Source organism: Euphorbia lathyris, chromosome 10 (assembly GCF_963576675.1).
Source record: "Euphorbia lathyris chromosome 10, ddEupLath1.1, whole genome shotgun sequence".
In the NCBI taxonomy this organism is placed as follows: Eukaryota; Viridiplantae; Streptophyta; class Magnoliopsida; order Malpighiales; family Euphorbiaceae; genus Euphorbia; species Euphorbia lathyris.
Window position 1 is genome coordinate 12,849,436 of NC_088919.1, and position 15,070 is coordinate 12,864,505.

Consider the following 15,070-nt stretch of genomic DNA (forward strand, 5'->3'; position numbering starts at 1 on the left):
TTCTCATGTAGTAGATTTATTTTCTTTGTATCTCATCAAGAAGAGCTCGCCGGAATCTGCTTTCTTTTTTTAGCTCACCGGAATCTGCTTCCTTTCTTTACTTCTGATTCAGATGCTTTAATGGCATTTTTCATCCATTTTCATGCTACTAATCTGTTGTTCTTTTCCCTACTTCTGTTGAGTCTGATAGGCGGACTTTCATCAATTTCTTTTCGTGATTCTGATATAACCGGGGTCAAGCCGGTTCACCGGTTTGATCCGGCTCAGTCCGGTTTTCTAGACATCTATTAAACCAGTGTGATTCGGACCGGAAGACTGACCGGTTCCCGGTTCGATCGGTCGAACCGGCCGGTCCGTTTTACTAATGATTTGAATGAAAATGATGATCAGGTGGTGTGTTGACCAGGCATTGACCGATCATTTTTACAGGATGTACACCAAAGTGGGAAGTCACTTGTAAGTTCGTACATATTAGTGAGACAAATTGAAGGTTGTATACCAAATTATGAATTGAGACAAAGGTTGTACACCATTGATGAAATTTACCCTTAATATTTATTATTTTTAGATAGTATCATTTATATTTTAAATGAGTTTTTATAATATTTATTTGATATAAATCTAAAAAATAAAAAAATACAAATCTGATTAATCCCCGATTAATCTTTGGAGGTCTTGTCCACCCGACTAACGCCTAGCGACTTTTACGACACTATTCTCAAGCACTTAAGAATGTTCTTGACATCAATCTAGTGATCGTTTCCTGGATTTGCCTGAAAGTGACTTGTCATGCTCAATGTAAACGCTACATCAGGCCTTGTGCAGAGCATGGCATACATGATCGAACCAATTGCACTAGCGTAAGGAATCACAGCTATGCGTTTCCTATGATCTTCCATTTTCAGACACTGATGATTAGTTAACTTAATCCTATGTAGTATGGGTAAGTTACCCCTTTTTGATTCATGCATGTCAAAATGCCTTAGCCCCTTGTCAATGTATGTAGACTAGGAGAGTCCAATCAATCTTCTCGATCTATCTCTATAGATCTTAATCCCTAAGATGTAAGCTACTTCTCCTAAGTCCTTCATGGAGAAATTACTAGATAACCAGACTTTCACCGATTGTAACATAGCTATATCGTTTCCTATTAGTAATATATCATCGACATATAATACAAGGAAAACGACTGACCTCCCACTGACCTTCTTGTAAACACAAGCCTCTTCGGGGTTTTGCTCCAAACCAAATTGTTTTATGGTTTCATCAAAAAGTTTGTTCCAGCTCCTAGATGCTTGCTTGAGTCCATATATAGATCTGTGAAGTTTGCAAACTTTATTTGCATCCTTCGATGTGAAACCTTCAGGTTGCATCATATATACATCCTCAAGCAGGTTTCCATTTAGGAAAGTTGTTTTCACATCCATTTGCCAAATCTTATAATCTAAATGAGCGGCAATAGCAAGCAAGATTCTAATGGATTTGGACATGGCTACTGGTGAGAAAATTTTGTCATAGTCATTTGTTTTTTTACGAAAACATTTCGCTACCAACATAGCTTTGTAGGTGCTAACCTTTCCATCCATGTCTGTCTTCTTTTTGAAGATCCATCTGCACCTGATGGGTTTTATCCCTTTGGGTGGATCAACCAACGTCTACACAGGGGAGTAGGAGAAGGGTGTACAAGATGCTCTTTCGCACAGGGCCTCAAATTTAAGAAGGCCCAAATTTTTTTATTATACAAATTTAAATAAATTATTGTTATTAATTATTATGTGTAAAATTAAATGAATATGTTAATTTATCCAGAAAAATCACGCTCTAAGAGTGTTAAGGGGCCCAATTTTATTATTATTATTATTATTATTATTATTATTATGCAATATCTAATTTACTTATTTTTATTATATTTATTATGTTAAAAATCAAGTTAAAAGTATTTTGGTGTTTCATTTTGTAGAAACATTATATGAAATTATTAATTTTTTTAATGAATAAAGCCCATTTTTTTCATTTAGCATAGGACCCCAAAAATGTTTAAGACGGCCCTGCGCCCACACTTGGTTAGTGTAAATGGAATCCATTTCAGAATGCATGGCTTAAAGCCATGCCTTGGATTTTGGACCAGTAAGGGCCTCTTCGTAGGTTTTGGGTTCATCGTCTAACTCGGGAACCTCTTCATCGTCTCCCACTAGAATCCAACTCTCTCTAGGAGTTCATGAATTCTTTGTAACCTACAAGTAGGTAATGACACTGGAGTCTCATCTAATGGGGCTGGTTTGGGTTCCACCATCGTTTCTGTTGTTTCAGCTGGTGCTTCTTCTTGAACTTCTTCAAGTTCAATCACACTTTCTATTCGTGTTTCTTCTAGAAACTCTTTCTCTAGAAACACGACATGCTTGGATATTATTACTTTCCGATCATCTGGATGATAGAAGTAATACCCTGCAGTTTCCTTATGATATCCATTGAAGAAACATTTATCAAATTTAGGATCTAACTTATCTGATACTATGCGTTTAACATACGATAGGCGGATTTGGTGGGTACTCGATTTAGGATAAATAGAGCAGTTTCTAAAGCATAGCCCCAAAACGTGTTCAGAAGATTGGTCATGCTCATCATGGATCGTACTATATCTAATAGAGTACGATTTCTCCTATCAGATACACTATTGTGTTGAGGTGTATATGGAGGAGTCCATTGTGAGTGGATTCCATATTCTTTTAGATAATTCAGGAAATCATCTAAAAGATATTCTCCACATCGATCTGATCGAAGTACTTTAATAGTCTTTCCTATTTGATTTTCTACTTCCTTCTTAAGCATTTGAATTTCTCAAAGACTTTTGATTTATGCTTCATCAAATAGATATAACCATATCTAGTATGATCATTTATGAAGCTAATGAAGTATTTGAATCCTCCTCTTCATTTGACTCACATAGGACCACATACATCTGAATGTATTAATCTTAGAGTGTCTGATACACGCTCTCCTTTATTGCTAAAGGGTGTCTTTGTCATCTTTCCTTCCAAACATGATTCACCTGTTCCCATTGATTCACAATCAACTGAGTCTATAAGTCCATCTTGATGTAACTTAAGCATGCGTCTCTTATTTATATGGCCTAGATGACAATTCCACAAGTAAGTTGAATTACCTATCTTATGTCTTTTGGTATCAATTATGTAAACATAAACTTTATCATTCAATACATAATCAATGATATTCTTAAAAATAGAAAATCTCATTTTTATAGAAATCACAACTAGAATTCTTTACTGAAACAGTAAAACCATCATCCACAAGACAGCTAACAGAAATAATGTTTATAGACATCTTAGGAATGTATAAATAGTTCCTTAATTCTATTACAAGTCCAGATGGTAGAGCCAAGACATAATCTCCAATTGTGAGTGCAGCAACCCTTGCTCTATTTCCAACTCATAAGTTTATGTCTCCTTTCTTCAAGTCCATAGTTTCTTAGTTCCTGCATATTTGTACAAATATGAGATCCACATCCGGTATCTAATACCCAAGACTCAGACTGTGAAATTGAATTGATTTCAACATAGAACATACCAGATGTTGAAGCATCTTCCTTTCCCTCATTGAGACAAGCTAGATACTCCTTGCAGTTCCTTTTCCAATGCCTGTCTTTACCACAAAAGTGGCATTCCCCTTTGGGCTTCTTTACTTGCTTACCTTTAGCTTGTGTTGGTTTCGAGCCCTTGCTCTTCTTGGAACCTTTAGAGTTGGGAAACTTCCCTTTCCTCTTGTTAGATCCTTCAATAACAAGTGCTGTCACTACCTTGTCTTTCTCAGATTGGGCTCAACAGGCTTGAGCATGTTCAAGAGCTCTTCAAGAGAGGTCTGTAAGTCATTCATCTGATAGTTCATGATGAATTGTGAATAACTTTCTAGGAGGGATTGTAGAATTAAGTCGACACTTAACTCATGATCCATCACGAATCCAATATTAGAAAACTTGGTAATGAAATCGATCATTTTGACACAATGTGTGATAACAGAAGAGCTCTCTTGCATCTTAGAGCAAAATAACAACTTCGCTATCTCATAACATTCGCATCGAGTCTGTTTCTCAAACAACTCCTTCAAGTGTGCAATCATCTAGTACATACCCTATCTTTTCGGACTTCAAAATAATTTTGAGGTTGCAAAACCAGTCACTGAAGTTTGAACCATTTAGTTTGTTATCAATAATGATATTACGCGGATCCATTTTAGACATGATAACGAGTATTACTTTTATAACCAGAGAGTGAGAAAGAGTGACAGATGCTATTCATTTGTTTTAAGTATTCAATTTAGACAGAGGGCTTTAGGTTGTTTAAATTTCTCCCACTATTTTTATCAAAATTAATAACCTTCTATATTAACTCGAAGAATTTCACAAACTCTTTAGTGGGTTAGGATCCTATTTAGTGAAGTTTCACCTTGAGTGACTCAACAAGCTAGCTTCATTCGTTATGTAGATTCATATAATCAATCATGTAATTGTCATATCAATTATGTGATTCCTATGTTGTTGGGTTACTAACCACATTAGTAACTAATACTTATTAATATTAATCTCAGCCATATTGCCTACTAGTTTCGAATAATATAAGTGACTCGTCCGATTATTTTAGACTAGTTTAAGTCTTTTTCAATAATTCGGGTGTTATCCATTGAACCTTGAGCTTGAGTGACTGAACAACCCAAGATCCCCAAATAATCTGTGCCCAGTGGCGGAGCTAGGATTTCAAATCTGGGTGGGCTAATTTCAGTCTACGGGTTGACTAATTTTCTAGAGTCCAGTCCGTTAGGGCTGGCAAAAAAATTTAGCCTCCAGCATGATAAAATTGTTTCATTTTAATATGTTGATTAAAACATTAAAAGTGTCTAACGTGAAAAGTTTAGACATATTCAATTTTTTTTATAAGTTTAACGCTAATTTCCGAAATTAAAACCCCTAAATAAGTATATTATTATTTATCTATTGAATATTTACATTGACATTGATATTTTGATTAAAGAAAAAATTAAAATTAATTAATAATGATGATAAAAAGATAATTAAATTATGTAATAATATTGATATTTTAATTTAAGAAAAAAAATTAATTAGATAAAAATAATGATAAAAAATTCAAATTTAAGATTTAAAGGAAAAAATTATAATTGGATAAAAACATCTAGATTTAAAGAAAAATCAAAATAGAAAAAGAATTAGTGATTAAGGCAAAATGGAAAAAGAAAAAGGGAAAAAAATGAGGATGAGGTTCGAACTCAAGACAGCTTGAAATGGATAAAAAGCCTTACATGCAAGTTATACCAGTCTTGCTATCTTAATTCAATGTTACATATTTACACTATATATTACAAGTAGTAATTTAGTTTTCTTGGAGGGCTGCTCAAAAATGAAGCACTATTCCTCAGGGGTGGTGCCGGAGACCGGGCTCCGGGCTGTCTCCGCCCCTGTCTGTGCCGATTTATAATATTGAGACAACCGATTTATAACTTATTTATAGACTTAACTTTTATTTACTGAGTGATTTAGTTTAAGTCTCATAATCTAACCTAGTCTTGATTTGCTTTAGCATACATCAGACATAAACATTCAACGGCGTTTATGGATGTAGATACCCATTTTTGTCCGGGAACATTTTTTAAACTTTAACTGATTATATTTGGAATTCTAACAAATTCATGAATTATATTAAAAATGCAAACTTTCTATTACAAGTATAATTTATTAAGAAAATTATATTTTATACCAATTATTTATATCTCAGTATAATTATCAAATTATATTCAAGATGTGATTCATTGGAATAGAAATATTTTTCAGGATATAATTTGAGATATAATTTGTTGTTTTCTAAATATAATTTTTGGAATGGTTATATTTCAAATTTATTAGTTAAACTCAATTTATATCTAAATGGTTAGATTAATTCTCCAGCTTATTAATTGTGAAATCATATTAGAAAATGCTTGTACTTTAAATATGAGTCATGATTACAAAATTAATTGTTGAGCTATTCATATGACTTTAAAGATAATTTTTAATCATACCCTATTTGAAACATAAGTAATTTTCAGATTTCAGATTTGAGTAATGGCAAAATAAATTATCTACTAAATCATTAGATAAGAGTTAGAAGAAAAAATAAAATAAAATGCTATTATTAAGAAAAATAAAGTTTACAAATGTTAATATCAATTTATGCCTTCATTTTACAGATTTCTCAACCCAAATCCAGCTATTACAAAACACAAGTAGGGAAATACAGTCAACAAGGTCAACTTCAGCTTTAATTCAGGAATTCAAAATGAGAAAACGACAAATTCACAACTCTTGAAAATGGGCATTGTCACAAGGGACAAAGGCACTACACCTTGAAACCAGCCTTGCATCTTGAAAAGAGGCATTGTCAAGAAAGACAAGTGCACTGCACCTTGAAACCAGCCAGCCACTGCAGTCGCAATGGACAAAATGCAGCAGAAGAGGCTCCAGCAAAAGACAATCCCATCTATTGTCTTTAAGCATCTATAAATAGAGGGTTGAGCATCTGAAAGAAGGAGGGGATTAGCAATTACATGAGAGCATAGAAGAAAGAGGCCAATTTTAAAAAAGGAGAGAGCATGTTTTAGATAAAAGATTACACATCTAAGAGGCTTTTTGCCTAGTTAGAAAGAGAGAGTTTTGTAATTGTTATTTCCATAAATCAAATACAAATCAGTTCTTATTCATTTGGTTTTGGTCTCCAAAGCTTTGAGCTAAGAGTTTTTATTTTTAGTTTATAAAAACAGTGATCAAAAACATATATCTTGCTTTTGAAATGAACTGATTTTATAAACTCTGAATAAAAACCTATTAGTTTTCAGCTAATTGAATATATGTCTATCTATTGCACTTTAAATTTTTTTACTAACCATTTACTAATCTTACTAACTTCATTTAATAATCTCTCATATTCCTATTTGTATATATACAATGTTTATATTTATTCTTTACTAACCGCTGAAGTTTAGCTGTTCTTAGTTTCAACATTACATTTCTTTGGGAACTCTTTTAACAAAAATGACATGTTTGATTTAAACTCTTTCTTTTAACTACAGATTTCACCTAAATTTTAATCTATAACAAAAAATTATGAAAATATAATAAACTAACATTGACATAAAATCATATTAATCAGAGTTAACAAGTAGGATCTATATTTTTAATTTTTACCTATTTTACCATGGGGGTATCACCAGATTTCGAGTCACCAAACTGTATTTCCCCTTCACCCATTTCACCGTCACCGGATCTGCCATTGTATCTTCGGAGCCACACAAAGTAAAAAAAAAACAAAAGGTTCCAAATCAAATATCTAAACCAGAAACAACAGCCCAAACTAAATATAAAATGTTTAAAAAACTTACTGTTTCAAGGTCCTCAGTAGCGCGGAGCTGAGCAGCTGGAGGGATTAGCTACGACGACGGTAAGCTGCGGGCCGAGAGTCGCAGGCGGCGGCAGCTCGACTAAGGCGGCGAACGGTAGCCGGTCGGATGGCTGCTGCTCCTTTCTTTCACGGAACCAAAGATGGAGACGTTGACTGCCGGTGTGAGAAACTGATGAAGTGGAGTGGGCCTTAAACTATTTGGAGAAAGCGGATCCGAAACTGAGATTTTGAAGTATGGATTAAATCCATCAATGCCAGGATTCTTGTTCAGGTGTATAGAGAACACAACATCCTTAATTTCAACAAGGAAAAACGGTCTCAATTGGTATGAGCATGGTTTTTCGTGTGATTCGACCAATCGAGCCAAAAACTTGGTCCCTCAGTAAATTCTGAAGTCCAAAACCCCCCTGAGAGGTTATATCAATATCTTACGTATTTTATTTTAAGAAGATATTATGATGTATATCTGCGTTATATTTTTATTTTTTATTTTTTTTTCAAGAAATCTCGAAACACTGTGTTTCGCCGATCAACACATTGCATATAAGCTTTATTTTAATAATATTTGTAAGTGTTAACAAAAGAAAAATACTTAACAAATTTGATTGTTGTTCGGTTATAATATGAAACCGAACCAGAATGAATTGAAATATTTTGGTTCGGCCCGGATCAAACCAAATTACAATTCTGTTTGGTTTGGTTCCAAAAAATACTGACAATTTGGTTCGGTTTTATTCGGTTCGGTTTTTGGACCGAACTGGACCATGCTCACCCCTATACACAAATACAACACGAAGTCGTCTTCTATGTTGTTTCCAATTCAAAATCTATTATCGGTAGGATAAAAAAAACAGGACCTTTAACATTTGCTTATTCAAATTAAAATAGAATATTAGAAACAAAATTTGATAACAATGGTAGGGCTGTAAATGAGACGAGCCGCTCATGAGCGGCTCTGTGTTTGGCTCGACAAAAGCTCAGCTCGACTCGACTCGATTTTTTATAGAGCCGCTCATGAGCACCATTTTCAAGAACCAGCATTATAAACGAGCTGCTCATGAGCAAAGTTCGCGAGCACAACGGATGACCTGCTCACGAACAAATAAAACGAGCTGGTTGTGAGCAAGCTCGATAAACGAGCTCAGCTGGTGAACAATCGAGCTGCTAAATGAGCCGAAATTGAACAACAAATTGAGATCGAACCGAGCTCGAAGCTCGAGCTCGATAAGAAGTTGTTGAGCCGAGCTCGAGCAGACCAAAGCTCGGCCCAGTTCGTTTACAGCCCTAAACAATAGGACTCGAATATCTGATATAAGGATTTGAGAGGAGTTGTTTTAACAAATGAACTAAGAACAATTATTGTTAAGATTTGGAACTAATTGTATAAGATATGACACAAAAATACATATAATTACAGAGATCTATTATTGTTTCAAATTATTTACATTATACCTTTAACAATAACGTAACGTAATAATTATAACGTTATGTCACCTAACGTAACGTAATAATTATAATATCAATTTATAAATGCTTAGAGTTACTTAGCTTAATTTGTGAGTGCAAAGGTTTTGTAATTTTTTAAGCTTTCATTTATTTTTATAAACAATCATTGAGCTTATGATCCCTAATATAAATCACAGTGGAAAAGAATCACAATAGAAAGTCTCGAAAGGTTCTCTCGAGGATATGACGTAAGTCGTAGTTGCCGAACCAGGATAAATCGTGTGGCTGAAACTTTCTATCTCTATTCTCTTTATTTATTGTCTTTATATTTTGATTGCAAATATTTCATTAAGATAACTTTTATCATATTTACTTAAAAAGGTTTTAAAGACAACAATAAGTACTTAATTTGCACATTTATCTGATTCCGCAAATATTTGTATAAGGATGCAAATTAATATTATTGAGCAACTTTTTAATAAGCAAAAGATACCATTTTTAAAAGGCTAATAAACAGTGGTAGAGCCAGGACCTATTGGTCGGGGGGCTAGCCCGTCAACAAAAAAAATTTTAAATGCTACGGGATGGGCTAGATGCTACATGTCGGGTTAAACCAGCCCATGTTATTTTTATAAATCCCAAGAAATCCTAAATTAGACCCTAAATTAATTATAGGGGTAAGATACCAAAATAGACCTATGATTTTTAGACTCTACGTACAAAATAGCACCAATATAGGTTTAACGTTTAAAAAATAGTACCAATTTAGGCCTCCATAACGAAACGGAACACGTCATTGATATTACTCCGTTAAACTCTGATTTGATAAATTACGGGGAAATTATGTTAATTCAGTCTAAAATTAATTGTTCAATATATTCTATATAGCATTACCTGGATTCAAGAAAACTAATTCAAACGATTAAGGAATAAATTTTATAGTTCTTTTATTCAAACATATTCACGATTTTCTGAATTTAACAAAATTATTACTTATTGAATTTAACAAGTTTTAATTATATTATATAGCTCAATGATTGCATAAAAAAAAATGTGAAAATGACCATTGAAAATTAGTTCCGTTAGCTTGCACAACCCAAGCCTTTTGTGAAAATAGTAGTTGAGCTAAGTTTAGATAAATAGTACTACTTAACAGATTAAACATCCCATCCCAATTGAACCATTTTGTTATAGGTTGCCATTTTATCATTCACCTAATAACACAAGCCCAACCTTTTGTTTAAATATATATCTTTCAAATCCCTTAAATTACTCTAATATAATTTTTGTATTGAATTTCAAAATACAAATATAATAAAAGACAAAACTTAAACTCTTAATAGGCATATATAAGTTAAGTTTATCAATTGTCACACAGACGACAAGTCACCGAAGTTAGCTTCTAATCTTGTTCGGGCCTATAGATACCAGTCACTTGATTAAACATGTACCATTTTCGTCATAAAGCCATGGCGGATGACCATATACCACTTTCGGTATATACCAGGGTGGACGACCAACACAATATCCATCGGTAGGATGAAATTTCTGATCAGGCAAGCAAAATATACAACCGTGGTCGAATCCTGCATAGTCAATAGCATTCCAATCAAGGTGAGAGAGTTCCCAAACATAATCTACAAGGCTTAATACATAAATAAACACTTAAACTTGACAAGTTTCTTCTCTTGGCACCCTAAACTTTAACATGGACCTATCACGCACCTATACTTGACTAAATATAAATGTTATATTGCAATTTAGTGTGGATGAGGTTTAGTTTAGTCAAGTATGAGTGTGTAATACGTATATGTGAAAGTTCAGGGTGCCAAGGGAACAAACTTGTCAAGTTTGAGGGTGCATTTATGTATTAAGCCTAATCTACAAATTGTCCAAAGTAAAAAGAACATTTAAGAATCCCCTTGGGGACGTGGGAGAGAGTTCCCCATCTCCGCCCCCGGGGTTTTTTTTCTCCCCATCCCCACATAATGGGGAAAGTAAATGGGGACAAATACAAGATGTTTTAAACCTAAATTAAACAAAACAAATGCAACAAAGGATAATATGCGCATTACCAGGGTCATCACTAGGCTCAAATGTAGAACAGCACGTGGCATGAAATTTCCCTGAACAATCATCTTTAAGCAATTCACCAAAGAAGTGTTTTGGAGAGACATCACTGCAGTCAGCATTCTTGCGTTTAGCAATGAAGCTGATATGAATCCAATATTGATCGTCCTCAGATTCAGGGAGTTGTAATCTCGAACCACTTACATCCAGGACTTCTAAAACTTCAAACTCAGCATCCTAACCAACATTGTGTAAAATTAGAAATGCTGCAGCACAAGTGGTTAAAATAAATATGAAAGAGAGCAGACAGGAAACCTGGTTCTTTTCATAAAATTCCAAAGCCATCTTCGCATATCCAAGATTCACTTCCTTCAAGATTGCGACTAAACTGTTTTGCTCAAGAATCATGTTAAAAATTAGTATTATAGTCATACTAATAGCTGAACAGAAGCTAGCAATAACTAAAAAATATATAGACAGATAAATCTTTTGCAGAGTTATCTATCAACTATTAATGATTTGGTTCATTCTCGAACCATGCTATTTGACTCGCCAAATATGACAGATCAACTACTCACAGACCAATATTTGAAACCCTAACAATTAATGAGGAAATTAATCATCACCTAGGGCTCGTGACTGTAGTACCCCTCAAACGGCCACGGGCGGAGCCTCCATCGATCTGTCGTTGAGTGGCGTCAATTGCTCTTGGCAACCTTTAATTGCAGAAGAAACGAAATGAAAAGCACAGACTAAGTCATGCTAAATGTCACAACTTGACATGAATTCATGAAACCTCAACGTTTCACAATGTTATCAATCAATATTACACTGATCAGGATTTCGTCTCTGTGGAATTTGATTCGCCAAAAATCCAAACCCTAAAAATAAGGTGAAGCAATTAATTATAAATGAGAAACTTTACCCAGAGAAGGACCCATCCTTGAGTCTCTTACGCTTGACCTGGTGACAGTTGGAGCCTCCAGCTGTATCTCCTTCGGAGGCACCTCTTTGAAACCTTGAATTGCAGAACAAACGAAATGAAAAGAACAGACTTATGTTTAAACATGTAATGCGAAAGCTTTTCAGAACAGAGCAATAAGAAGAAAACATCAAACCCTACAACCAAGTCACAACAACAAGGCCTACTAGCTTCTGCAGTAATTTTTCACAATTTTATATTATTAAGTAATCAGGATTTCATCTGTAATTAGGCCGTGGTATTTGATTTGCCACAAATAAAAAGCCTAAGAACAAGGTGAAGCAATTAGTTACAAGTTAGAAACTTTAACAACAGACACTCTCCTTCTTGACTTTCTTACGCTTAACTTGGTGACGCTCGGAGCCTCCTTGGGAGGCATTAGTTCTTCTTTGAAACCTTTAATTGCAGTACAAACAAAACGAAAAGCACGGTCTAATGATAAACATGTAATGTGAAAGCTTTTCAGAGCAGAGCAACAAGAAGAAAACATGAAACCCGACAACCAAGTCATGCTAAATGTCACAACAACAAGGTCTACTTGACATGAATTCATGTCAAGTAGACCTTGTGCACCAACTTTTCACAATGTTATCAATCAATATTATTAACTAATCAGGATTTCGTCTGTAATCAGTCTGTGGTATTTGATTCACCAAAATTCCAAACCCTAAAAATAAGGTGAAGCAATTAGTTATAAATTAGAAACTTTACCAAGAGAAAGACTCCTCCTCGACTCTCTTACGGTTGACCTGGTGACCGTCGGAGCCTCCAGCCATATTCCCTTTGGAGGCATCAGGTCCTCTTTGCAACCTTTAATTGAAGAACAAACAAAATGAAGCACAGACTCGTGTTAAAAATTGTAAAGCGGAAGCTTTTCAGAACATACCAATAAGAAGAAGACATCAAACCCTATAACCAAGTCACAACAACAAGGCCTACTACCTTCTGCAGTAATATTTCACAATGTTATTGATCAATATTATCAACTAATGCGGATTTCATCTATTTGATTCAACAAGAATCCATAAGGACCATAACCTAACAATGAGTGAAGAAATTAATTGTTAATTATAAACTTTACCTAGACACTCGCTTCTTCTTGATCCTCTTACACTTGACTAGGTGACTCTCCGAGCCCACACCCATCTGTCCATGAGAGGCATCACCTCCACATTGCATCCTTCATATGCAAAACAAAAAAATAAGTGAAAGTGCAAACATAAACATGTGATGTGAAAACTTTTCGGAACAGAGCAATAAAGAAGAAAATGTCAAAGCCAACAACCAATCCATGCTAAAAGTCCACAAGACATGAATTTACAATACCTTTCACATATTTATCAAAGAAAACAGTATTATCTATCAACTAATCATGAAGTTTGTCACCAAATCCTATTTGTCCATACATCCGTTATTGGAGTGAGACGATTCCATACGAAAGTATCAGTTCTTCCACACAGAAGGCTGCCAAAATGAAGGTATATTTCATTTTTTTCGACCATTTTTGTTACTTGCTTTTGTTTTTCCTTATACAAGGAACTAAACCATGGAGACTCTGAACTAAAGCAGAGGCAAGGAGATGGGGCAGGAACAAGGACAAGGAGATGGAGTCATTTGTTCACAATGTTATCAATCAATATTATTAACTAATCAGGATTTAATCTGTAATCAAAACCCTAAAAGATGTTATGAAGCTTTTCAGAACATAGCAATAAGAAGAAAACACCAAACCCACAATGTTATCAATCAGAGAGTGGTATTTGTTTTGCAAAAAAATCTAAACCCCCAACAATACAGTGTGTATTTGATTCGGTGAAGCCACTTAGTTAAACTAAACAAGGTTAGCCTCCTCTAACCCCAAAACAAACAAACTCTAAGAATCGGTGAAGAAATTAATCGTAAATTAGAAACGTTACCTAGAGGCAAGCTTCTTCTTGACTCGACGACGCTTGGAGCTTCCTTGTGATGCAGCAGCTCGTCTTTAAGCAAAAAAGAAAAAAAACGCAAATTAATTTAATAATAAGCAGACATAGAAGATAATGAAAGCTTTTGAAAACACTATAGTCCATACGATTTCAGTTCTTCAGATACACCTCCTTCCATCGATATCGATCGATGATCCCTAGTTTCCTTCGAATTTAAGCAAACAAACAATGAACGATATTCTCTATAGTCCTAAATGACTGTGACTGTATATAGGTTAGGTTGGGGCGTCTACATGTATTTGGAAAAGTTAAAAAATTACAATTAATTTTTGAGTTTTGATCAATTAAATTCCAATTATTTTTTTACAATCAATTGATTATATTTTGTGCAAGTTCAGCGTACTGGAGCTATTGAGACACTTTGAAAGTTCAAAAGGTAAATCAAGCTTTTTTCACAAGTTTAGGGACCAAATGATGTATTAAGCCTTAGAAAATATGGTTTCAACGTTATTTGATGAATTGAAACGGTTTTACCCATTTTATTTAACTTATACATTATAAACTTAATATTTTTTACATTTTGACATGTTTAATATAACAAACATTTTACACGATTGATGTTCAGAAAGTTGTATGTAATATTTAAATAACAAGTCAAATAATTATATACATTTTGTTCAAATTTTCTATCAAATATGGATAAAATTGATCATGCATATTAAGTTAGGGGCAAAATTTACAATTTCATATATTACCGGTTAATCTATACTTCTTTAAAAAAAATTGATATTGATTTTTGGGTTTAAAAGAAATACATGTCGGCTTAAAGCTAAATAAAGTCAATAATCTATACTTAGTATCTTGAAATATATCGAGGATCGACGGTCCGGCCATCTTGGTGCAAAGGCCCTCATTTTGGTATAGCATTTCCGTCGCCCACACTATGTGGGTGTACCCCTATTCCGGTGGTGTTTCAACTGCATCTTTGCGTAAATTCTCGGTTTTTTTTCTATGTGAGATGGAGAAGTTTATTTTTCTTTTATCCTCTTCAAAACTATTTCAATTGGTTCACTTTAAGCATCAATTTTTCATTTATCACTTCTCCGTTTTGAGTTTATAATATATCGTTCAAAATATTGCATGACATATAATAGGTTCACGTATTTCAAATGATTTAAAAATCCATT

General features: G+C 34.1%; 1 protein-coding gene across 1 annotated transcript; it reads right to left on the reverse strand.

Annotated features, from left to right (window-relative positions):
* Positions 1 to 10,175: 10,175 nt before the first annotated feature.
* On the reverse strand, positions 10,176 to 14,158 carry LOC136209870 (uncharacterized). The gene is made up of 9 exons (XM_066001483.1): positions 14,030 to 14,158; positions 13,875 to 13,937; positions 13,040 to 13,138; positions 12,670 to 12,768; positions 11,902 to 11,994; positions 11,603 to 11,692; positions 11,292 to 11,364; positions 10,982 to 11,213; positions 10,176 to 10,492 (listed from the first exon to the last, which is right to left on the reverse strand). The coding sequence occupies exons 1-9, from the start codon at positions 14,059 to 14,061 to the stop codon at positions 10,338 to 10,340; spliced, it is 936 nt and encodes a 311-aa protein (XP_065857555.1). The 5' UTR covers positions 14,062 to 14,158; the 3' UTR covers positions 10,176 to 10,337.
* Positions 14,159 to 15,070: the final 912 nt, after the last annotated feature.